Genomic DNA, 26,196 nt, shown 5'->3' on the forward strand with positions numbered 1-26,196 from the left:
GAGTCCGGTAGCACCTTAAAGACTAACAGATTTATTTGGGCATAAGCTTTTGTGGGTAAAAAACCTCTGCATGCTGTACTACACCTAGCACAATGGGCAGATGATCTTTCTTGGGGTCTCTGACACTACCATAACAGAAATTAATTTTTATTATTAATAGGAGTTAGAGAGAACCTATTAATGTATACATGTGTCAAAAATCATACAGAATGCATAATAATTACTATCTTAGATATAACAGAAAATGCTGCAGTTAAAAAACACACAAAAAACCATGCCTTTCCTTACCTGCTCTACGCCAGAATTTCATGTGTTTAATTCCAGCTGTTATCAGTTTATCAGGCATATAAGGATTAATTTTAACAACAAAAATCTTATCTTTGCTTCCTCTGAAATAAAAAAAGTAAAACATTTCACTACCTTTATACACAGACAAATGTATACACTCATATTTTTCTGTCTGATTGTCCAACTTACTAATGTCTATCTCACAAAACATTCCTATAGCTCTTAACAATTCTTTTATTAGGAGAAATAGGAAGGCAGGCCACTGAACTAAAGGTATTGAGTTCATTGCCATTTTTATCTGTCTCACTCTTAATTTGACAGTTTGCAGATTAGAAATCTGAAGAAACTGCTCTACTTCAGCAATCCACTCAACACCATTTTCTTTGTAAAAGAACATACTTGACCCAAAATAATGCAATGATATTTATTCTTTGGGAATTAAGCCTTGATAGCAAACTAAGGGCTATAAGGTTACGTTAATTGCAGACCTTATCTACATCAGTTTCTCATTCTGAAAATCAATGACAACATCCATACACTTTTTACTGAACTTTTCCATCATTCTAGTGGACTTAAACAATAATGGGTATGACAATGTTTGTCACATCTATGTTACAATACCTATCTTCAGCAGTTTTTGAAAAAAAACCCTGTCATCTTTGGATGCGGACACATTTTGTATTTCTTTCTATGTTCCTAAATACAGACATACAATACACAACTACAGGTGCTACTGTTTTGAAAGATCCTATCACTTTCAGCTATATTTCCTATGTGAGAGAAAATGATTTATCAGTAATTCTGCTTCTCTGAAAATATCATTTTGTAGGAGTCTCATTCATGGGTATTTGCTCCTTAGTGCAACAATGGGAGAACTCCTTTAGCTTGTAGCTTCCTAAGATTTTATGACTCTGAGGGCACCATGAGCCAGTCCGTTACTAACCACCTTACACCACAATCTGTCATGTATAAATGCTGTCCTTCAACACTGCAGTCAATTCCAATGACAGAGTTTGAGGTGAAGCCCCCCAGATAGAAAAGCCAATCCAAAATGATCAACATAAGATTAAAAAAGGGCCCGGGGGGGGGGGGGGTGTCAGTAAAAAAAAGATGCAAGAGAAAAACACCTGAGAAAAGGCTCTGAGCTCTAATGGGAGGTGAACAGATGAAATCCTACAAAATGTAATCTACTTTGAAAATAAGTTATTGAGCATGACGAGTCTAAAACAGGAGTCCATTCTGGAGGTGAAATCCAAGCAATAAATGCTTAATATATTATGTGGAGTAGACTATGTATCTGCTTTGAGGTTTCTTAATGAAAATATACCTGAAGCAGAAGATGGTGACAGTGTTGCTTCAAAATGAGTGCTCCTTGACAACGCCTTTAGTATCAAGCAATCCTGGTGGTAGCAATATAAAATGCAATCATATTCTCTTCTTAGTAATATACAGTACTGCCCAGTGAAGTGGCATCAAATGAAAAAGATGTGTGGACTTTCTTAAGGCTTTTGTCTTTTCCAAAAACAACACTAAGCACCTTCAGACATCAAGTGTAGGGAGAGGAGTACTCCGGAATGGACATGCAAAACACACTGGCAGGACAAACAGCTTATTAAAGTGGAATTCAGACATCAACTTAGAGAGCAACCTTCAATATGTCCACAGCACTGTCTTATCCTTGTAAAATATGGTACACATTGGGTCTGTTACAAGGGCTCTGCAAGGTAAACTCACTGCTACCAGGCAAAAATTACTTTCCACGTAAGAAACTTAAGCTCACAGAGACTGAGTGGCTTAAAAGGAGCTTTCATCAGTTTTGTCATCTTGATATTATGGTAATATCCCATGACACAGGAGGCTTTTTAATCGGAGGTTTTAAAAGCCTCAAGACCTGCATGAACCTGAAAGGCACTGCATAGACTTTGCACTGGTTGACCTTCAATTAGTTCACTATTGGCCAGAATGGCTGCCAAATGTACCTGGATGTAGTTAGTCTTTCACTTAAGACAGGTGAAAAGACAAGTCAAGTAGCTTTTCTGGTGAGGACAAAGTGTCCACTCAGTCCTGTTTGCATGACACCACAAACCATTATTTAACTGTAGGAACTGGAGTTGTAGGTGCTTCTCAAGTCTCCTTGGAAGCTCTCTACCAATATAGAACTGCCCTCATCTCCAGAATAATTATGTCCAAGTGCAATTCCTATGGAGATAAAAATTCTCTGGGTGCGTAGTCCCCTGTATTGGCTCCCCATACCAGGTTAGACACATCTGTGGCTACTACAGTTTGGAGAGGAGGTATTTTAAGGTCAATTTGTAATTGGTGATTGTTCCTGAACTGTCAACGGGTCAGAGCAGCGTGGAGACTGTCTGCCATCAGATGAGATGCGAAAGTTCCTGAAAGTTACTGGAATTGCAGGGTCTACTGAGCTTACCTCATATATAGAGCCCTACCAAATTCATGGTCATGAAAAATGCGTCACGGACCATGAAATCTGGTGTCCCCCCATGAAATCTGGTCTTTTGTGTACTTTTACTCTCTACTATACAGATTTCATGGGGGAGACCTGCATTTCTAAATTGGGGGTCCTGAACCAAAAGGGAATTGCAGGGGGATTGCAAGGTTATTTTAGGGTGGTGGTAGTATTACCATCCTTACTTCTGCACTGCCTTCCTTGCTGGGCAGCCAGAGTGAGGTGGCTGTTGGCCGGGCGCTCAGCTCTGAAGGTAGCGCCCCGCCAGCCGCTGCATAAAAGTAAGCGTGGCAATACCATACCATGCCACCCTTACTCCTGTGCTACTGCCTTCAGAGCGGGGCGGCTGGAGGGTGGTGCTGCTGACTGAGTGAGGGTCCAGCTCAGCAGGCAGCAGCCTAGAAGTAAGGTTGGCAATACCATACCAGTCCATCCTTACTTCTGCGCTGCTGCTCCAGCGGCTCTGCCTTAAGAGCTGGGATCCCGGCCAGAAGCCACTGCTCTCCAGCTGTCCAGCTCTGAAGGCAGCACGACCACCAGCAGCAATGCAGAAGTAAGGGTAGAAGCACCGCAACCCCTATTACAATAACTTTGCGACCCCTCGACAACTCCTTTTTGGGTCAGGACCCCTACAATTACAACACTGGGAAATTTCAGATTTAAATAGGTGAAATCATGAAATATACGATTTTTAAAATCCTATCACCATGAAATTGACCAAAATGGACGGTGAATTTGGTAGGCTCCTACTCATATGCAAACATGTCCTGGACACCATGAATAGCGTTGCAGCCATGAGACCTAACATTAGTAGCATTGTCTAAACTGTTACCTGCTAGCTCTCTTGCTGATCCGTTGCGCCCAACTGGGAATGTCTACGATCCTGTTCTAGAGAAGGAAAATTGATTTGAGCTGTCTAGTGGGGCTCCTGTATACTTCAATTGTTTGTGGGGGACTGTTGAAAATGTGGGTAGTTTATCACATATCCTAGTGACTCCATTCTGGTAGTGATATGGACTGTTCTTTCACATGATCCAAAGTAGGGTCCTTAATCAGCCAACCAGCCAACTTAGTGAATGTGCATGCTCCCAGACTGGGCAAGTAGGCAATGACTTTCATCAAGAATTTTGTGAACATACCCAGAATAGACACCAATTCAAGAGATAAGACAGTGAAGGAAGTGATGTTCCTTTACCTCATATCTTAATACTTGAAGAGCATTCTAAGGGGCTTGCAAGCATTTAGTTCTAGAGCACATAGCAATTAAACTTCATCTAAGAGAGTTGTAGTGGCTTCCAGGGTAACTATCTAGAATTTTTTTTTGACCCAATACTGATTCAGTTCCCTGAGATCCAAGAAGGGCCAGAGATTTCCCATCTTTTTTCTGCCTGAAAGTATGTAGAATAAAATCCTTTTCCTTCTTTTACTCAGTGGCCATGGCTTTAACGTTCTCTTTGCCAGGAGGGACAAGACTGCCTGTAGCAGCTCTTCATATTGAGAAGCCTGAGAGTATTCTTGAGAATGAGGAGCACAATTTGGAAGACTTTCTGAGAACCATTTGTAGGGGGGCACCACCACATCTGATGAGCTCAGTATCATCTCCTTCAAATACCAAGCCAGGTCAGCAATAATGTCAGGCAAAACAGGCACGGAGCCCTGCCACTCAGAAAATTTGACTGACTCGGGCTTTGGCACTCCAGGCCAGACTTGTGCCTTCCTAAGATGCCTGAAGGAGAGCTTATTGGACCTTCCCATATTTCCTCAGCACTTGGAATTAAATTTCTAGACATATCTAGTACCCCTGCACATCATGAATTATGCCAATGCAGACAATATAACAAACATGGTCATCAGTTTTAAACACTGTTTTGCCACACTGGCCAAGTTTGAAACTGCAGAGCAGTCTTTTTAACTCTCTGTCTGCATACCTGAAATAAAAGAAAAGTGTTACCAGTGCACCAAAGGGAACATCAGACCAAAAGACACAACAAGTGCTGAGCACCAAGATAGGTGTAGGAATGAGAAAGATGTTTTTATTACTTACAGCTCAGCACCTAACAAGCTTTGGCTTCGGAGTGCTGAGAACAACAATGCAACAGAGCTAAGGTGCTAGTCAAAAGAAAACACATATATATGGTAAAAAGGCTCTATATTAATGGGTGGCAATGTGCCAAAGTTCTGAGAAAATATGTACCAAATTATGACAAAAAGCAGAATCCAATGTGCCTGACGCAAAAGACATCAGAAATTTAGAAATACTGTACTTCACCTGACTGAAAGGCAGAGTTGGATCCAGGAAAGAACACACGAAGAGCTTCAATGTTGTGTGCACAATAGGCACTGAATAAAAAATTTCAAATTTGTCCTATCCAGGGCCCCAGGAGATCTTCTGTTGTGGAATGAAAGCATGTAACTGTCACCCAGATTTTGTGTGTTAGAGTTAAAGAGTTGCTAACATTATCTGAACTGCAAAATAGAGAAATAACTATTTTGCGCATCAAAATTGTGACAGTGGAAATACGAAGCATGTTTGTTTTTCCGGTTGCTGAAAGTATACTGTTGAGCGAACATTTCATTTTTCACATTTAGACACTAGATCAGCATTTTGAATTATTCATGAAGTTTTTGGACCAGTTACTGTAAGAGAGGGTTACTCACCTTGTGCAGTAACTGAGGTTCTTCAAGCTGGTTGTCCGTGCAGGTGCTCCACTTTAGGTGTCTTGATGTTCTGCACTTGTATCAGATTTTTGGTAGCAGTGCCCGGTTGGGCTGCAGACACGCCATAGCTGTCTCGCACCGCTCCAAGCGGTTACATAGTGGTGTGCAGCCAACCATCCCCCTGTTCCTTCTCTACCTCAGAGGATCGGCCTGAAACTCAGATGTAGAGAGGAAGTGGGAGGCTAGTAAAGCACCCACGGGGACAACCATCTCAAAGAACCTCAGTTACTGCACAAGGTGAGTAACCCTCTCTTCTTCTTCGAAGAGTGTCCCTGTGGGTGCTTCACTTTAGGTGACTGTTGAAGGGCTCAGTGGAGGAGAAGGGCTTTGGAGTTGGTCTATTGACAGTGGATAACACTGTAAGTCCAAAGTGTGCATCTGATGCTGATTGTTGTTCTAAAGCACAGTGTTTAGTGAAAGTATGGACTGATGCCCATATAGCTGCTCTACAAATGTCAGTGATAGGGACATTATTGAGAAAGGCCACAGATGCTGCCAGTGCTCTGGTGGAGTGTATGCAAATTCCTGGTGGAGGTTGTAGATTGCTGTTTTGGTAGCACAAATGGATAAATCCTGATATCCACTTGGATAGTGTCTGTTTTGAGATGGTTTGACCCATCGAGCGTTCTGTTATGGAAACAAATAGTCTAGGTGATTTTCTAAATGTTTTTGTTTTTTCAATGTAGAAAGTTATTGCTCTTCGAACATCCAATGTGTGGAGTGAGGCCTCCCTCCTGCCCACTTGTGGTTTAGGAAAAAATACAGGTAAGTAAATGGGTTGGTTTAAATGAAAGGGGGAGGCAACTTTGGATATGAACTTAGGATGCAGTTATAGGATTACTTAATCTTTAAAAAATGTTGTATACGGTGGGTTTGCCATTAGGACACCTAATTCTCCCACATATCTGGTGGACGTGATGGCAATGAGGAAAGCCACCTTCATGGATAAGTGTAACAAAGAGTAAATTGCAAGGGGTTCAAACGGCTTTCCCAGGATTCCGCGTAGAACAAGGTTGAGGTCCCACATGAGTGTAGGGTTTCTTATTGTGGGTGTAACACAGTGCAGCTGGCCCTCCTGGCTCCTGCCTCAGCTATGCTCAGATAAAGTCACTCAGAGACCCCGGGGTTCAGGAACCACTGGTGCTTTTATTTACAAGTTTGTGCTCCCACCACCTTCTCACCATACCGCTTACACAGCTCTCGGTTCCTTGTGGCTGAACCCAGGAGGGAAGCAACAGAGGGTCCTGTGGCACCTTTGAGACTAACAGAAGTACTGGGAGCAGTTAGTCTCAAAGGTGCCACAGGACCCTCTATTGCTTTTTACAGATTCAGACTAACACGGCTACCCCTCTGATACCAGGAGGGAAGGGCTTTCTCCCTGCCTAGACTCCCTCACTCTCCTCCGTCCCAACATCCTGGCTTCCTTCTTCTCAGCCTCTTATATAGCCTTTGGCTAATTGGGCTGGCAGCTGGCTCTCATTCCTCAATTTGGGCAGGTTCTTTCCAGCCAGCTCCACTTTATTCACTTAAATGGGGCTGGCATGGCAGGGGGCTGATTCTGCAGTATTTCTGCTCAGCACCTTGTCAAAGTGGGATAAGTGTTTTCAATGCCTGTAAGGAAGTGCTTAATTGTCGGGAGAGCAAATATGATGACCCTGTCCACCTTGTCATGGAAGGAGGTAATAACAGCCAAGTGTACTCTGATGGAGGTTGTGGATAGCCCCAATTTTTTAAGTCCTAGTATATTGTCCAGGATCCTCAGTAGGGGGGACGATTGTGGTATGATCTGTTTATCTTGGCACCAGGTGCAGAATTGTTTCCACTTATGGATATATGTCTTTCTTGTACTTAGTCTCTGACTGTTCAGTAATATATCTTTTACTTCCTCTGAACAGGCCTTCTCAATCCAAGTCAGCCATGGAGTAACCAGGACTTGAGGTGGAGTACTGCAAGGTTGGGGTGACGGACGCGTCCCACATCTTATGATAGAAGGTGAGCTACTAAGGGAAGGCTTTGAGGTGGTTTCACTGCCATCTGACACAAGTATGGGAACCACGTTTGTCCGGGCCATGTGGGGGCTCTGAGAATGACCTTGGATTTGTCCTGCTTGATCTTCTTAATGACGTGGCTTAGGAGTGGGATTGGAGGAAATGCATACATCAGTGGTGCCTCCCATTTTATAAGGAGAGTGTCGCCTAGGGAGTGGTGTCCCAATCCAGCTCTGGAGCAATATTGTGGGCACTTGGCATTCTGAGCTGTTGCGAATAGCTCTATGGTGGGGAACCCCCATAGTTTGAATATGGATTTGAGAATTCCAGGATCCATCTCTCACTCGTGAGTTTGTGAAAAATCCCTGCTTAGTACATCTGCTGTCGTATTCTGACATCCCGGCAGATAGGATGCCGATATCTCTATGTTGTTGGTGATGCACCAATTCCAAATGCATATTGCCTCTGTACATAGGGAGTATGATTGTACTTCCCTTGGGTGGTTTATACTGTATAAAACATGCATGCTATATTGTCCGTGAGGATTTTAATGGCATTGTTCTTGATTAAAGGGAGAAAGTGGTCACATGCATTTTGGACTGCCCTTAGCTCCAGTAAGTTTATGTGCAGGTTGGACTCCGCTGGGAACCAGCGGCCTTGGACCGTATTGTTGAGTAGATGTGCTCTCCCCCACAACCTATTAGGAAAGCGTCTGTCATGATTGTCAGGGTTGGAGTCCTTTTGTTGGATATGGCAGACATTACTTAGTTGCCTCACCATGCCACGCAGAGTAAAAAACTCATTAACATGGTGGATGCATCTGTTGAGAGACTATCTGGCGGTATATACACTGTTCAAAGCCAGACCTGGCAAGCATCTTATGTGGAGTCTGGCATGCTTGACCAAAAAACGTTGTTGCTGACATGTGCCCCAAGAGTTGTAAACATGTTTTAGCAGATGTTTGTGGGCTGTCCCTCAACATTGAAATTAGATTGACTAGAGTGAGGAAACATTGTTGGGGTAATGTTGCTGTTGCTGTTAGACAGTCAAGATGGGCACCTGTGAATTCCAACTTTTGGACAGGAACCAGTGTAAACTTTTGCGTATTTATTTGCAACCCTAGGTTCATGAAAAGGGTTATTGTGCTCTGCGTGGTGTTTATCGCTTCTTGCCGTGTTGGTGCCCATAGGAGGCTATCGTCCAAGTATGGAAATATCATTACTCCGTGTCTGCGGAATTGAGTTGCAATGACAGCGAGAACCTTGGGAAAAACCCTTGGGGCAGTGGATAGGCCGAAGGGTAGTACTCTGCATTGGAAATGCTGTTTCTCTTGGGTGAATCTCAAGAATCTTCTGTGTGACGGGCGGATATTAATATGAAAATAAGCATCCTGTAGGTCAAGTGCCAAGAGCCAATCTCCCTTCTCTAATGCCAGAATTATTGTGGTTAGAGTCACCATTTTGATATTTTCTCATGAATTTGTTGAGTTTTTGTAAATCCAGGATGGGTCTCCACCCACTGATCTTTTTCTCAGTTAGAAAGTAGTGTGAATAAAAACCTCTTCCCCTGTATTGCGTTGGTACAGGCTCCACGGCATCTATTTGTACAAGGTGGTTTATTTCCTGTTGTAACAGGTGCTTGTGAGAGGGGTCCCTGAAGAGGAACAGGAAAGGGGGGTGGGTAGGTGAGATAGAAATAAAGTGGATGGAGTAGCCCTTCTGGATAATCTCTAAAACCCATTTGTCTGTTGTGATGCTGTTCCAGACTGGGTAGTATGGTGACAGAGTCTCCGAATGGGCGGGGGACCTTTTCTGGTTCCAGAGTAAGAGAGTGTGGAGGTTTTGTGCCCTCAACCACACCTTCAAAATGATTGTCTAGAGGTGGATTATTAAGACGTCGAAGGCTGATCTTGGTTCTGCCAACATCTGTTCTTTGTTTACATCATTGATCATACTGTCTTTGGAGCTGAGAGTATGGCGTAGACCAGAATCTCTGATTGTAAAACCTGCTCTGTTTCTTTTTGTTTGCAGATATGTAAATGCCAAGGATTTTTAAGGTCGTCCTTGAGTCTTTTAGGGTATGTAATGAGACATCCGTTTTGTCTGCAAAGTTTCTGACCCTCGAAGGGTAAGTCTTTAATGGTTGCCCAGACCTCCCTTCGGAACTTGGAGAGGTGGAGCCAAGATGCACAGCGCATGACCATAGATGTTGCGATGGAACGTGCTGCCGTGTCTGCAGAGTCTAAGGAGGCCTGTAGGGCCATCTTGGCAATGAGAGACCCCTCAGAAATGTTTGCCTTATACTGTTCTATTTTGTCATTGGGTACATTTTCAATAAAAGTTGACATTTTGGAGAATAGATTGCATGTATATTTGGCCAGCAGGGTTGCGTAGTTGGGTATGCGGAACTGAAGTGTAGCTGAAGAATAAGCTTTCCACCCAAAAAGGTCCAGCCTTTTCCAATCCTTATCGTATGGGGTCGTTTGGGACAGGTGGTGTTTTCCCCTTTGGTTCACTGTCTCCACTAAGGAGTTTGGCATGGGGTGTGTAAATAGGAACTCAGCCCCTTTTTCTAGCACATATTGTTTGTCGGATCTTTTACATGAGGGTGGTGCTGTAGCAGGTATCTGCCAGATTATTTTTGCAGGCTCCATGATTGCATAATTAATTGGCAGAGCTATCTTTGCTGATGGGTATGCCTGGAGTATGTCTGAGAGCTTATGTTGGGCTTCTGGTAGCTGAGACAACAAAATGTCTAGGGATTCAGCAACCCCGTTGAAGAGGTCCTGAATGGATTTGAAATCATCCCCCATGGTGCGGGGTGGGGTGGCATTATGGTTTCGTCCGATGACAACAAAGAGAGGTGAGTAGGCAGAAAAGTGTCATGCTCAGCTATGTCTTCAGGTTCCTCAGTGTCTTCCTCTTGTGTTTCCAAGGGTGCCAGAACAGTTGGTGAAGGAGACCTGGCTGTTATGGATTTAGGGAAGCTGTGATTTTGGGCCCTATACATTGCCCATGGATCCCAGTATGACCAGTTAGGTGGGAATGGTATGGGGGGTGGTGTCCATAGGTGACCACATCCTCGTATATCCACAGGTAGTTGGTGATGAGATGGTCCTGGCTTGGGTGAGGAGTGACAAGCAATATATATTACTGCGTCATCCTCTTCTTCCTCATCACTAGAGATGGGGGGGCTGATCTGCAAGGAGTAGTCAACTGGCTTGGTACTGATCTGGATGAGGTACCCTCGGTGGCGAATAAATATTCAGGCATTGAGGCCACTATCAGGTCTGCATGCCCCATGAATTACTGTGGAACCGTGAGGCTAGGTGCCGGAGACGACATGGTGGACCACCTGGGAGCATGAGTTGAAGCTACCGGTGCTGAGGATTTAGGGCTGTGCGGCATATGTACAGCAAGTGGCGCCATTGTACCACTCGGTGCCAAGATCTTCTTCGGCTCCGTGGGTGCCAAGCTGGAATGTTTCAGTTTAGTGTGTGAACCTCCTTTAGAGGTCACCTGCATAGGGTCTTTAGCTCTTCAGGAACTCTCTGTGCCAGACATTCCCGGTGCCTTGCGGTCTGGCACTCTCGGTGCCATCAATACCAGGGCAGATTTTTCAGTTGGAGATCGCTTTCTTTTAGGGGATTCTCCATGCAGGGATGTCTGCGACCGCTTTTTAGTAACCTTTCTAGGAATAGGCTATTTGGCAGCTGTTGTTGAAGTAGAGCAACAGTTGCTGGGGTGTGGCCTGAACTCAGGGTTTGAGACTGGCCTGAGGGATTTCTCCATCATGAGGAGCTTCAGTTGGAGATCTCTGACTTTTCTTGTCCTGGCTGTCAGCTTTCTGCTGTGTGGACACTTTTGAGTAATGTGTGTCTCGCCGAGGAAGTGGACACACTGAGCCTGGCCGTCAGAGACCAGTATGGAGAGTCTGCAAGTCAGGCAGCATTTAAAGCCAGGTAAGTTGGGCATGCCCAAGAGAGTCGGTCTCTTAGACAAAAACAGGGGTAAACCTGCCAGAGAGACAGGGGTAGAAAGGGAAGGTAAAGGGAGACTTTTTTGTGTGAAAATTAAAGAAATTAGAGTAAGGTAAGGGGATAGGGAAGCTAACTACAACTAAGCTAACATTATCACTATGAACTATCTACTATAAATCTTATATGAGGTAAGAGAAGGTGCTGCTGATTGCTCCGACTTAAGCCAAAGATGGTAGCGAAGGAACAGGAGAATGGTTGGCTGCATGCCGCTGTGTAACTGCTCGGAGCAGCGTGAGACGGCTACAGCGCATGCGCAGCCCAACCGGGTACTGCTACCAAAAATCTCCAATTACAAGTTCAGGGCGTCAAGACACCTAAAGTGGAGCACTCACAGGGACACTCCTTGAAGAAGAACATAGCTTGTGGTGGGTCCAATAATTCTTGGAACTGAAGTCATCTTTGGCACAAAGGTCACATGCCTTGTATACAAATATATATAGAACCACTGAAGATTGGGGAACTTTCCAAAAATTCCAATAGCATCTGCTGATTTGGGAGAATTGTTATTATCATAAATATTACTGAATCAGTAATGAATGAACAGTGTCAAATGACTGTAGGGGAAGACTCTTTCCTGATTCATCAAGGGACCTCAGGAGCAAGTGAGGACAGTAACTATTAAGAGCCATTGACAAAGAAGGCATATTCATGCCTGAACAATTTAGCTTGACAGAAAGACTATGTTCCTCTCCCCACAAGTGGCTATTAAGAGATAAGGAACCAGAAACTGCTAAGGCTTGTCAGAGACAAGCATATGAAGCCTCCTAGTCAGCTCGCCAGAAGATCTGCTAGCAAGAACCAACCACTTGAACTACTATCTTAAAGATAAAACTGGAACTATTTGAGGATGGCAAGGTTGGCCTGGTTCAGCAGCTACCAGCTGCACAGCCAAGTTTGCACAGCTTCAGAACAGAGGGTTGGGGAGGGAGGAGTAAGGACCTGCAACAAAAGGGAGTCCCTGGAGAAAGCAGTTGTCATCTGAGAGTACCAACATAGGAAAGGGCTGAGGGAGCCATTGCTGGAGACCTACCATGAGAAGGTTTTGAAAAAGAAAAGTAGATACCAACATCTGCAGAAGGGCGGAAAGTGTACATCTGGTGAGTGAGGTGCTACATGGAAGATAGATGAGACCCAGAAAAACAGCGTCAGCACCAGCTGCATACAGGAGCCTCAAGGTCCAGTAGCTGCAGAAAGGAGAAGCACCAGACCCAACTGCATAGAACAGGAACATTAAAGAAAGACATGTGAGTGTATGTGGTGTTTGAAAGGCAAGTAGTGTGCATGCATGTGCCGCAAAAATGGTGAGGAAATGTGTGCAGCTGTGACTGGTAAGGAGGGAGGAGGAAGAGTCACTTGCAGCCAATGATTCAGCTTGGAAAGGGACTTGCATGCAGTCTGTGACTATGTACTTTTTTTTTTGGCATAATAAGTTATAGAAATGAGAAATAGAGGTGTGTGTGTAGTGAGTTTTAAAGGAACTGTTTCAAAAGGTACTGGGCAGTTACTCACACATCAGAGAAATGTTAATAAAACATCTCTTTTCTTCCAGTAAGAACAAATCTCTTATTTCTCATCTCGAGTTCGTCACTTAACTTTCATAGCAATGGTTGTTGATTTTACTTTACCTACAGATTTTCTCCCTAAACAAAGTTTTAAGTCTATGCTAAAAGCCATTGATTGGGGGAATCAACAAGCAAGGGAAACTACTCATTTATGCCTCAGTAGTATTCTCACTTTGTATCCATTCTGTCCATTGCCATTTGAAACTAATTTTGGTATAGATTTCAGAATGAAGTTAAACTTTTACCTTACTGCTGAAAGCTTCTCTCCTTTTTTCCAGTCCCAGAGCACAATAGTATGATTGTCATCTATGCCAACAGAAGCCAAGCGTTTGCCATCCGCTAGAAAAGGAAATGTATGGTAAGAGAGTGGGTAGAGAGCATTACTCTGCAATAACAAGAAATCAAATTATTATACTAGATATACTATAAATTATACAAAACACTACTTGTAATATTAGGAGATGAAAGAATGTACAAACAGATAAACCACAGTTGATGAGTTGTATTTATGCAGATTTTTTTATATGGATGGTCTAGTGGACAGAGTATAGGACTTGAAGCCAAGAATTTCCAAGTTCTAATCCTCCCTTTGCCATTAACTTAGTGCAAGACCTTAGACTAGTCATTTAATTTTGTTATACATTTTAATCTTGGTCTTTTAGGATCTTGGCACAGGAATTATTGATGTTGCTAGCTTTTTCAAAAATTGGGAAATGTCAGGTCACCTACAGCACAGTCATTGCTCCTGTTCCTCTACACTAGACGCATACTTCACCTTAATATCCTCCACATCAGCACTCATCCTCAAGAATATGCTTTTGTACCACAGTAGTTGATCCCTTTAAGGGAAGTCAGGGCACAGGCTCCCTGTGATGGGCTTCTAAAAAAAGAACAAGTCCATCTCAGGCACCTGTAAGTAATTCACTGCAAACCTCCATGGTGTGCTGACAGGGTTGGGTAGGTAAGGACACTGCTCTATCAAGTGTTGACGCCAGTTCCACAAAATCCCTCAACACAGGGGGGCACCAAGAATCTCTGTGTTGAGTTTAGTACTCCCTACACTGACAAAGCAGAAACTCTGGGGTAACTGCAGATTGGGTTTACAGAAGTGTCTCAGGGGTACTTCTAGGAAGTTTATGAGATATTCCCAAGCTTGATGACTCTGGTTAACATCTTGAGGCAGATCTGACTCTCAGGTATGTCATGATTAACTCCAAGTCAGAAGATGCATTTATGCTCATTTGCGACTGATCTCTTCCTGGCATGTGCACATCTTTTGAAGCTGCGGAGCTTCTTTCCTGGAAACTTTGGGGGGGGGGGGATTCAAAGATGACAAAAGTGAAAATTCATCTTTCCATATTGAAGGCATAACATTTTGATACATCAGGCATCAGCTGGGCAGGCACCCCTCATCCAGACATGTTAGGCAGCACATAGATTGGTCAGAGACCAACATTTTTCCCCCATAACAACAAAAATGATCTGATTTCTTATCAAACATACTGATCTGTTGGTCCAAAAATACCACAATCCTGAACAAAAGGCTAACTTAGGCATATAACAGACATATAAAAAAAGGTGACAGGCCATAGCATAGAACCAGAGATTCACCTAAGTGTCATTAGGCTCACACAACTGCGATAATATTAATTAAAACTAACTACTAATAAAATAAACTTTAACTAATAAAACAAAACAAGGTAATTAGATACTATGATGATGAGGGGCTGTATAAGTATAGTACCTAGAAACAATAAAACATAATAAAGAATGGTCAAAGTTACGGTAGATGGAAGGAACAGGAAGTGAGTTCTTGTTTACTGTCTCAATGACCAAAGTATCTCAGAGTTGTCTGTGGCTATGGCTCCTTACAAAGTTCTGCTCCAAATATTCATATTCCCAAGAGACTAATGACATGCCTCCAAAAGACAATGTGATAGGCACAACCACAAAATCAAAGTTGGAGAAATGGAGGGGAAGAATGGTAGCAAAATTGCTGCCAGTTTTCCAGACTGGATTATACTACACAAAGAAAAATAAAACAGTTATATATTATAAAATCTTCTTAGTTCTTTAATATGCCCAGGGCCACCCAGAGGATTCAGGGGGTCTGGGGCAAAGTAATTTCGGGGGCCCCTTCCATAAAAAAAGTTGCAATACTATAGAATACTATATTCTCGTGGGGGCCACTGCAGGGCCTGGGGCAAATTGCCCCACTTGTCCCCCCCCCCGGGCAGCCCTAAATATGCCTCATACTTGACTAAATGGTTCATTCTCAGAATGTAAAAAATACTATATACATCTCAGTTTCATAAAGGCAACAGACACCAGTCGCAGTAAATGCCAAAAATATACAATTAAATATTTTATAGGTCTACAGGAAGGGTTTTTTGTGTTCTGCATGTGAAGCATATTAGACCTACCTTGCACTGCACAGGCCTACAAGTATAGTATAGATAGGGTTGCTTGTTTATAAAAAAAATGCAAATTGAATGTAGCTAGCCATTCAGGATGGTATTTCAATAGATTATATTGATGCAGAAAGAATTCAAACCAAAAACTGCACTAATCCGCAAATGATACAATGTATTATATTAATCATCGGATACCTAGTTAGACATTTCCAAAGTAGCATGTCATTAATAATATTTTTGAACAAACTCCCGTGCTATTAAAAGATTATCAGAAAGGTCTAATATTTTCTTATATACATTTAAAATAGCCCGATGACTTGTTTTGTACACCTGTGGAGGCATGTTTTTGACCTGCATAAAAAGGAAAATGGCTAATTTTGTTGAATGACCACAAGATGTGCCCATATTATTTCCCAGTCCAATAGCTCCTTGAATTACAGCTGATGCTTCTATTGCTTCCTCAGCTTAAAGGTTTATAAAGTGCATTTAAAAAGTGCAATTTGCTACTTCCACATAAAAAACGGTTATCTACCTTTCGCAACTGTTGTTCTTAGAGATGTGTTGCTCATGTCCATTCCATTCTAGGTGTGTGCGTGCCCACGTGCCCAGTTGTCGGAATTTTTTGCCTTAGTGGTATCCATAGGGCCAGCTCTGGGGCCCTTTGGAGTGCCGTGCTCATGTGCTGGTATATGAGGCACCGCCGTCCCTATGCCCTCTCAGTTCCTTCTTGCCGGTAACTCCAACAGAGGGGTAGGAAGGCAGGTAATGGAATGGACATGAGCAACACATCTCGAAGAACAGTTACTAAAGGCAGGTAACCATTTTTTCTTCTTTGAGTGCTTGCTCATGTCAATTCCATTCTAGGTGACTCACAAGCAGTATCCCTGGAAGTGGGCTCGGAGATCACAGTTGTGTGGCTTGTAACACTGCTCTACCAAAGCTGGTATCATCATGGGCCTGTTGGGTGGTTGCATAATGCAACACAAACGTATGAATGGATGACCAAGTAGCGACCCTGCAGATATCTCGAATCGGCACCTGGGCCAAGAAGGCTGCTGAAGAGGCTTGCACTGTAGCAGAATGAGCAGTTACAGTCGCTGTAGAGGATACCTTTGTCAGCTCATAGCAAAACTTGATGCAGGCAGTGATCCATGATGAAATCCTCTGTGTAGACATAGGGAGGCACTTCATTCTGTCTGCCACTGCAACAAAGAGCTGTGTTGACTTCCGGAATGGTTTAGTCCTTTCAATATAAAAAGCCAGCGCTCTCGTAACATCAAGAGAGTGTAGTCTGCACTCCTTGTCTGACTTATGAGGTTTTGGGAAGAAAACCGGTAAATATATGTCCTGGTTCGTATGAAACTGTGAAACTAACTTGGGCAAGAAGGCTGGGTGCGGTCACAGTTGAACCTTATCCTTATAGAACACTGTATAGAGTGGTTCCGAGGTGAGAACTCGAATTTCAGAGACCCTGCGGGCTGACGTTATAACCACCAGAAAGGAGACCTTCCACGAGAGCAGCAGAAGGGAACAAGAAGCTAATGGCTCGAAGGGTGGATCTGTGAGCCTAGACAGCACGAAGTTCAGGTCCCAAGGTGGGACAGGGTCGTGGACTTGAGGGTAAAACCGTTCCAGGCTTTTCAGAAACTGAACCCTCATGTCATGTGCAAAGATTGAACTGCCTTGTGCTGGAGGGTGGAAGGCTGAAATAGCTGCCAAGTGGACCTTGACTGTTGAGAAAGACAGGCCCCAGAGCTTGTGGTGAAGAAGATAGTGCAGAATCAACTGGAGAGAGGCCTGGTCGAGCCGGAGACCCTGGTCTGAAGCCCAACATGTGAACTGTTTCCAGGACTTTCTGCTACCCATGAGGACCTGTTGAACGCAGGCCAAGCATGCCTGTTCTTCTGCATTCAGCCATGCAGCAACCAGGCCATCAGGTGCAGAGGTGCGAGGTTCGGGCGCAGGAGGTGTCTGTGGTCTTGGGACAGCAAGTCCAGCTGGAGTGGAAGCTGTAGCAGAGCTGCTATCAAGAGGATCAGCAGTGTGCCAAACCACTGCTGGCGAGGCTAGGCAGGAGCTATTAGGATTATTCTCACCTTGTGCTGCTTGATTTTTATGAGGACTCTGTGGATTAGAGGCACTGGCTAAGTGTGCATAGCAGACCCCCTGACCATGGGAGCAAGAAAGCATCGAACAGGGAGCCTGTGTCGTTCCCGCGAATAGAGCAGAAAACGTGGCACTTCCTGTTCTGCCTGTAAGTGAATAAGTCCACCTGGGGAGTCCTCCACCTCTGGAAGATCAGGCTGACTACTTCCGGATGGAGTGACCTCTCATGTCAAAACGAGAAGATCCCGCTGAAGCGATCCGATAACACGTTCCTGGTACCCGGAAGGTGCGAGGCCACAGAGCTAAATGGCATGCTGCACATAGAAGTTCCACAGCCAGAGAGCTTCCTGGCAAAGAACTGACAACCGGGCTCTGTCTTGCTTGTTGATATACAGTAACTCCTCACTTAAAGTCATCCCGGTTAATATTTTGTTGTTACATTGCTGATCAATTAGAGAACATGCTCGTTTAAAGTTGCACAATGCTTCCTTATAACATCGTTTGGCAGCCACCTGCTTTGTCCACTGCTTGCAGAAAGAGCAGCCCGTTGGAGCTAGCTGGTGGGGGCTTGGAACCAGGGTGGACCGGCAGCACCCCCCATCAGCTCCCCACTGCCCTAAGTTTCCTGTGCGGCAGTCGCACAGCAGGTTATCAATTGCCAGGTAGTTCAGCTGTCCCTCCCCCCACTGCCATGTGCTGCTCCTGCCGTCTGCCTTGGAGCTGCTCCCGGGAGCCTCCTGCTTCCTGTGCAGGGAGGGAGAAAAGGGGAGGCTAATGTCAGGATGTCTCCCTCCCTCCTGCACCCTGCTTGCCCCATCTCCACAGAGCAGGTGGGGGACACGACAGGGCTCAGGACGGAGGGAGCTTGCTGGCAGCAGCTGTTGTCTCAACTTGCTGATCTACTTAAAAAGGCAGTGTACTTAGAGTGGGGTCAGCGTACTTAAAGGGGCAATGCGCATCTCTCACACAGGGTCTGTGTTTCTGTCTCTGTCTGCCATGCTGTCTCCCCTCCCTCCATTCGTGCTGCCTTGTAGAGTGTGAGGCTACATTAACAACAATGGGTTAACCCTTGAGGGCTCAGCCAGTGCTAGTTCATCATTTAGTACTAAGGCATTCCCTGGGAAATATCCCACCCTCTGACTTCACCACCTTAACCAAGCTTCACAATCATCATTGCTGTGTACAATATGAAATTGTTTGTTTAAAACTTATAGTGTGTGTGTGTGTGTGTGTGTGTGTGTGTGTGTATATATATGTCTTTTGTCTGGTGAAAAAAATTTCCCTGGAACCTAATATTCTTATGGGGAAATTGGATTCGCTTAACATTGTTTCACTTAAAGTCGCATTTTTCAGGAACATAATTACAACGTTAAGTGAGGAGTTACTGTAAAACATTGCCACAGTATTGTCCGTCAGTACTGGACCTCCTTGCCCTTCAAGTGATGCAGGAAAGCCTGGCAGGCCAAGCGAACCATTCTGAGCTCTCGCAACCAACGACCTTGCTGAGATCACAGAGGTGGGCTCCGCAACCCAGATCTGAAGCATTGGAGCCCTGAGTGGCCGATGGGGACAGGGTCGCAAAGGGAACTCTCTCTAAGACTGAGTCAGGGTCTGACCACCACTTCAGGGATGACCAGATGTGACTTGGTACCATGACTACCCGGTCCAGAACATGTCTGTTGGGGACATAGACCGACGTCAACCATGCTTGCAGGGGCCGGAAATGAAGCCGCGCATGCACACCACATAAGTGCACGTTGCTATGTGGCCCAATAGCTTTAGGCACATGCGCGCAATGGTGAGAGAGTAGGCCATCACATGAGCTATCAGGTCGGCCATAGGTTGGAAACGGCCTTCCGAGAGGAAGGCTCTGGCTTGTGTGGAGTCGAGTATCGCTCCTATGAACTTTATACGCTGCACTGGGGTCAGGGTTGATTTCTTTTCATTTATCAACAGACCCCGCTCACGACAGGTGGATCGTACCAGATCGAGGCTCCTTTGCACCTGGTCCCGAGATTTTCCCTTGATGATCCAGTCGTTGAGATACAGATAGACCTGAATGCCTCGATGCCTCAGGTAAGTGGCCACTGGTGCCATACACTTTGTAAATACTCTCAGGGTCGATGAGCAGCCGAAGGTAGCACCATAAATTGGAAATGGCGCTGACCCACCACAAAATGGAGGAATCATCTGTGCCCTGGAAAGATGGAAATATGAAAGTATGCATCCTTCAAAACAAGGGTGGTGTACCAATTTCCTGGATCCAGGGAGGGGATGTTGGAGGCTAGGGAGACCATGCAAAACCTCAACTTCTTGAGATATTTGTTGAGATGCTGCAGGTCCAAAATGGATCTTAAGCCTCCTTTTGCTTTCGGGATTAGGAAATAGTGGGAGTAAAATCCTTTCACCCTCAAGTCTTGAGGGACCTCCTCCACTGCCCCCATTCGTAGAACATTTTCCACCTCCTGAACAAAGAGTTGCTTTTGAGACGAGTCCCAAAAAGAGGGACAGGGAAAGGGAATGGGAAGTGGGAGGGAGGAGGGAGTTGAGAACTGCAGGGTGTAGCCCAAAGATATTATACTGAGCACCCAATGGTCTGAGGTTATTCATGACCAAGCCAACCGGAAGGGACACAGATGGTTGAGGAAAGAATTGGATGGTGGATCCTGGAGTCTGACTGGGGCACCATCCTTCTGCGCACCCTCAAAATGCCTGCCTCTGGCCCCCTTGGTGTCTCGCAGGGCCAGGCTGGGCAGGCGAATGGGAGGAAGAGGGGCAACTGCATTTAAACCCCCGTCTCTTTCTTTCCTCCTGAAGGCACTTTGCTGAGGAGGCCTCCAGGACCTGGGTGGCAGGAGGATGGAACTGCTTTCTTGATGTCTGCAGCATGTGGAGGCCCAGCGGGCACAGAGTGGCTTGGGAGTCTTTGAGACCATGCAGTCTCCCATCCATTTGCTCCAAGAAGAGCCCCTTGCCTTCATACGGAAGGTCCTGAATGGAGGACTGCATCTCCTGGAATAAACCTGAGAAAACCCACCAGGTCCTGTTGGGGAGGTATAACTTTAATCTGTGGGACTCCCTCAACAAGTTTAAGGATGCTTTGCCACAGGACCTTGGCCAGGAGTTCGTGACCATCCTGGAAGAGGGCAAGGGGGGGGCAAGGGGCTCCCACCAGATGGCCTGGGATGCAGCCAATTCAGCTGCCAGAGTTGTTGCCTCTGCTATCGTAACGAGGCACAGTTCCTGGCTTGCAGAAGCTAGCCAAAACTACCTGAAGATAAAACTTTTAATATTCTTCAGCCTCTCCTCCTTAACGAGCTTGGGGTGTGTTGCGGTATGATACAGGCTAGATTGGATCAGTAGTCTCCGGTTTGGCCTGTGTCGTATTGCGGTGTACCCCGGCTCTACATGGTTGCCCATCGTTGTAGTTCCTGCTCCCCAGCTACTCCCCCTCATATCTTCTCCAATTCCCATACAGATCTGTCTGGCTGTGGCCTCAGAGAAATTCAGGTCTCAAAATAACAAATGTGGTATAGCACACCCTACCAACGGGATTATCGTTTCCAATGGTGGATTGTGCTAAATGCTACTATGGGAACAATTCCAAATAACTACCCAGTACCCCAATTGCTCCCAGGGAGCAGCCATTCGGTTAGCCCAGCTCGTGCAGTGGGAAAGTTTCCACCGAGGGAAAAGAGGCATAGTAGAAGGGGTCTTGCATGGTTTATCAGAAGCAGCCGCTATTTGGACAACAGACAAGGCCCAAGATCATAAAGAACGTCTGGAAAATTTGAAAAAAGCATCAGGCCTCATTACTGGGGCAAGGCTAACCAACACCTATACCAATATAAAGGCTCTCCATGCTCTGTCAGGACTGGGAACCACAACCCAAACCCTCCTACAAAAATTAATAAACACCCTTGCCCTAGCGGCAAAGGACACTGGCTGGGATTCAGCTTGTAGCCAAATGCAGGATTTCTTTAACAGTCTCTTAGCAGAAATGCGAGGCGATGTCCTAGGTCAGCAATGGCCCCAAACCCTTACCACTACTGTGGAAGTGGAGACATACGTGGACATTGTCACAATGAAGCTGTGACTCCGTCGCATGTACCTTCCAAGCTTCGGGGCCTATTAATGGCACTTGGGCTCCAGTGCAATTGCTTGTGCCTGGGCCATGGGCAAACTGTCTATGGGACTGGGTCATCAATCGGCAGGTATGGGAAGTAAAACCACCCCACGGACCTAGCCGTTTCATCACCACTCCCAATGATTTCGAGGCACAACACGTCTGGGTGGGAATCAGAACCTTGTGGCCCTTGGAACCCGCACAGTTGTCCTGCCTCCGCAAGCTGCATCCCGGGGAAGTACTCAATGTCTTAAATATGGCCTGTTGGGAAGGGGAAGCAATAGGGAAAAACCCAGAAGGAAAATTGTTATTTAATAAAAAAGGATGGGTGCGCCCTGCTATCCATGCCCCAACTCCCTCTTCCTTTCAACCTTAACTTAACCACTGCACAAGGTAACCATTTCATCACCTGGCCTGGTATGCCCCAAATTTATGTGTCCCTTCACCCAGCCATCCCCCTTACTTTTGATTGGACTTCCCTCATCTCTAATCGTTTCTTAAATTTAACCTCTTTATTTTTCCTCATCTCTAACATGTCTTACCTTCAAACTCAAATCCATGTAATAGAAATTGAATATAATAGGACAGCCAAAGTATTTCAGGCCATTTACCGATTAGGTGCCCTATGCTCTTAGAATCATAGAATCATAGAATATCAGGGTTGGAAGGGACCTCAAGAGGTCATCTAGTCCAACCCCCTGCTCAAAGCAGGACCAATTCCCAACTAAATCATCCCAGCCAGGGCTTTGTCAAGCCGGGCCTTAAAAACCTCCAAGGAAGGAGACTCCACCACCTCCCTAGGTAACGCATTCCAGTGCTTCACCACCCTCCTAGTGAAATAGTGTTTCCTAATATCCAACCTAGACCTCCCCCACTGCAACTTGAGACCATTGCTCCTTGTTCTGTCATCTGCCACCACTGAGAACAGCCGAGCTCCATCCTCTTTGGAACCCCCTTCAGGTAGTTGAAGGCTGCTATCAAATCCCCCCTCATTCTTCTCTTCTGGAGACTAAACAATCCCAGTTCCCTCAGCCTCTCCTCATAAGTCATGTGCTCCAGCCCCCTAATCATTTTTGTTGCCCTTCGCTGGACTCTTTCCAATTTTTCCACATCTTTCTTGTAGTGTGGGGCCCAAAACTGGACACAGTACTCCAGATGAGGCCTCACCAATGTCGAATAAAGGGGAACGATCACGTTCCTCGATCTGCTGGCAATGCCCCTACTTATACAGCCCCAAATGCCGTTAGCCTTCTTGGCAACAAGAGCAAACTGTTGACTCATATCCAGCTTCTCATCCACTGTGACCCCTAGGTCCTTTTCTGCAGAACTGTTACCTAGCCATTCGGTCCCTAGTCTGTAGCAGTGCATGGGATTCTTCCGTCCTAAGTGTAGGACTCTGCACTTGTCCTTGTTGAACCTCATCAGGTTTTTTTTTGGCCCAATCCTCTAATTTGTCTAGGTCCCTCTGTATCCGATCCCTACCCTCTAGTGTATCTACCACGCCTCCTAGTTTAGTGTCATCTGCAAATTTGCTGAGAGTGCAGTCCACACCATCCTCCAGATCATTAATAAAGATATTAAACAAAACCGGCCCCAGGACCGACCCTTGGGGCACTCCGCTTGAAACCGGCTGCCAACTAGACATGGAGCCATTGATCACTACCCGTTGAGCCCGACGATCTAGCCAGCTTTCTATCCACCTTACTGTCCATTCATCCAGCCCATACTTCTTTAACTTGGCGGCAAGAATACTGTGGGAGACCGTATCAAAAGCGGCCGTGTTCCACAGGGGGACGGCTTCTGGGTAGCGAGTAGCATAGTCCAAAACAACAAGTATATATTGGTGGCTCCGAGCCGTCTTCTCCAGGGGTCCCACTAGGTCCATGGCTATTCACTCGAAGGGACCTCTATGATGGGGAGGGGTACTAAAGGTGCCTCAAGTGGGGACGGGGACTGTGCAGCTGACACTCCGGGCAGGAGGCACAGTACCTCCGCACTTCTTCATGTACTCCGGGCCAGAAGAACTGTTGTAGGACTCGTGCCAGGGTCTTCTCTACCCCCAAATGCTCCCCAAAAAGATGACTATGAGCAAGACTTAATACAGCTTTCTGGTGTTTTTGAGGTACTAGAATCTGCTGTACCTTCTGCCCCTGTACTGGTGCAACCCGGTATAAGAGATCCTTCTTCATTATGAAGTAGGGTCCTAGTCCCTGGGTTTTCCTTCCACGGGGACCCCATCTATTTCAGTCACCTCCTTCCTAATGTTGTCATATCTTGGGTCTTCTGCCTGGTCCCGTCCAAAATTTCCTCTCCCGGGGCTAATCTGCCAAAGATCTAGGGGCCCAGTCTCTGTTGCCTCTACTGGTTCAGAAGCATTAGGGTGGGGGTCAGACTCAGGTGCTTCTCCCTCCTGCTTGGCCTCCTTTTCAGCTGCGTGGGTCCGCCTACCTACAAGAGCGATCCTCTGGCTTTGGGTCAGTATTCGGGTTCCCAAGGCCTTAGCTGCCCTTCTTTCCCTTTCTATCCTGTCTGGGAGTGGAGAACAAATCTGGGGATATTTCAGAGAAGATTGGGGGTTGACAGTCTGCTGTGGATGCCTCACCAATTTTAGGGTCCCCATCTTTCTCCAATCCCCCTACTGGGAGTAAGTTTCCAAACCCTGGGAAGTCTCTCTCTATGAGCACCGGGTATGGGAGTTTAGGGACTACACCTGCTGCTACCTCAGTAGTGTTCCCTTGGATCTCAATTTTTACTGGGATGGTGGGGTAGTAACTAACTGTCCCATGGACACGTTATCCCCGTACGTTTAGCCTGCAGCAGCTGACTACGCTTCACGAGCTTCCCTGAGATAAGCGTGATAGCACTCCCCGAATCAACCAGTGCCGTGGTCCCTACCCCATTTAGTTTCACTGGTCTGGTATACATATGTGGGGTTAGTGAGACCCCCACAAGGTGGATTAGGGAGCATGGATCTGCCCAGTTCCCCAGGTTACACTGCATAGGCTCCTCAGCATGGGACACTGTGCAACTATGTGTCCCCACTCCCCGCAGGCATAACATCTGTATGGAGCCCTAGGCGTTCCCCAGTCTCTTGGTTTGGGCAGTCTAACATCATGATCCTCTTCTCCCTCAGTGCTCTGACTCTTTGTGGCCTCTGATGGGCCTTCAGCCTCTCTCTTTTTCCACCTGGGCCCTCCTGGTGGCCCAGTCACCCGAACTTTAGGGCTTGGTGCTGCTAGTTTAACCCGGGGTGCCTCTTCCTTAACTGGTCGGGTCAGCTCCCTTGCTGTCCTTCGCCTCTCTACCAGGGCGACAACCTCGTCATAGATGGAGGGTTCGTTCTAGCTTACCCAGGCACAAAGGTCTGGTGGTAGTCTCCTCATGTATCCGTCGATGACCAGAACCGCTAGGATCTCTTCCGGACTCCAGGACTCTGTCTGCAACCACTTTCGTTTTTTGTCTTCCTGGTACCTCCAACCGTGATACTGCTGGGCCCGCACTGCTGTCGTTACCCCAGATCTGGCCAGGATCTCTGCTTTCAGCTGGGGGTAGTCTGCCGCAGCCTCTTCAGGCAGATCATGGTAGGCCTTCTGGGCCTCCCCACACAGGAATGGGGCAAGGATGCCAGACCGCTGATCTCGAGGCCAGGCCTCCTGCGGGGGTGTCCTCTCAAAAGTCAGAAGGTACGCCTCTACATCATCTTCCCGTGTCATTTTCTGCAGCCAATGGCTGGCCCGTATGAGCCGCGTCCCATCATGGCCGCGATTCAGCTCTGTAAGGGACTTTACCAGTTACCGCAACATAGGTCGGTCTTGAGCAGCCTGGTCCATCAGCAGGCAATTAGTCTCTTGCTGCAGTCGCACTGCCTCCTGTTGGGTGGCTGCCTGGACACGGGTAGCCTTCTGCTGGGCCACCGTAGCTTATATCAGTGCCCGCACTACGTCATCCATTGTGGTGAAAAAAAATAAACCCTCTCCCTTTTTTTTTTTTTTTTTTTTTTAAATCACCCTCCTTCTTCTGCCGCGCTGTGCACCCCACTCCTGACACCAGTGTGACAAAGTTCCTCCTCTATCTTGGTGGGTCCTGCGCTTTTCTTGCCGGATTTCTTGCCGGATTTTCTTGCCTCAGAGATTCACCATGTGGGTTGGGAAACAGCCCAGAGGCCTTCCCCTCTGGAAGAACCCACAGTCCAGGTCAATTGGGAGGTTTGGGGGGAACCCGGGCCCCCCCTCTACTCCTGGTTCCAGCCCAGGGCCCTGTGGACTGCAGCTGTCTATACTGCCTCCTGTAACAGCTGCATGACAGCTACAACTCCCTGGGCTACTTCCCCATGGCCTCCTCCAAACACCTTCCTTATTCTCACCACAGGACCTTCCTCCTGGTGTCTGATAACGCTTGTGCTCCTCAGTCCTCCAGCAGCACACCCTCTCACTCTCACTCCTTGCACCTCTTGCTCCCAGCTCCTCACACTTGCACCACAAACTG

The 26,196-nt window shown here is 46.2% G+C and overlaps 1 protein-coding gene across 5 annotated transcripts in view; it reads right to left on the reverse strand.

Annotated features, from left to right (window-relative positions):
* The window catches only part of EML5 (EMAP like 5), a 303,917-nt gene that overhangs the window by 136,232 nt on the left and 141,489 nt on the right, over nucleotides 1-26,196 (reverse strand). For all 5 annotated transcript variants that reach the window (XM_042858583.2, XM_042858582.2, XM_065593492.1 and 2 more), the window contains 2 exons: nucleotides 13,311-13,404; nucleotides 289-389 (listed from right to left, as the gene is read on the reverse strand). In XM_042858583.2, the coding sequence (XP_042714517.2) occupies nucleotides 289-389; nucleotides 13,311-13,404 (195 nt within the window). The remainder of the gene's footprint in view (nucleotides 1-288; nucleotides 390-13,310; nucleotides 13,405-26,196) is intronic.

This window comes from Chrysemys picta, chromosome 4, assembly GCF_011386835.1.
Source record: "Chrysemys picta bellii isolate R12L10 chromosome 4, ASM1138683v2, whole genome shotgun sequence".
In the NCBI taxonomy this organism is placed as follows: Eukaryota; Metazoa; Chordata; order Testudines; family Emydidae; genus Chrysemys; species Chrysemys picta.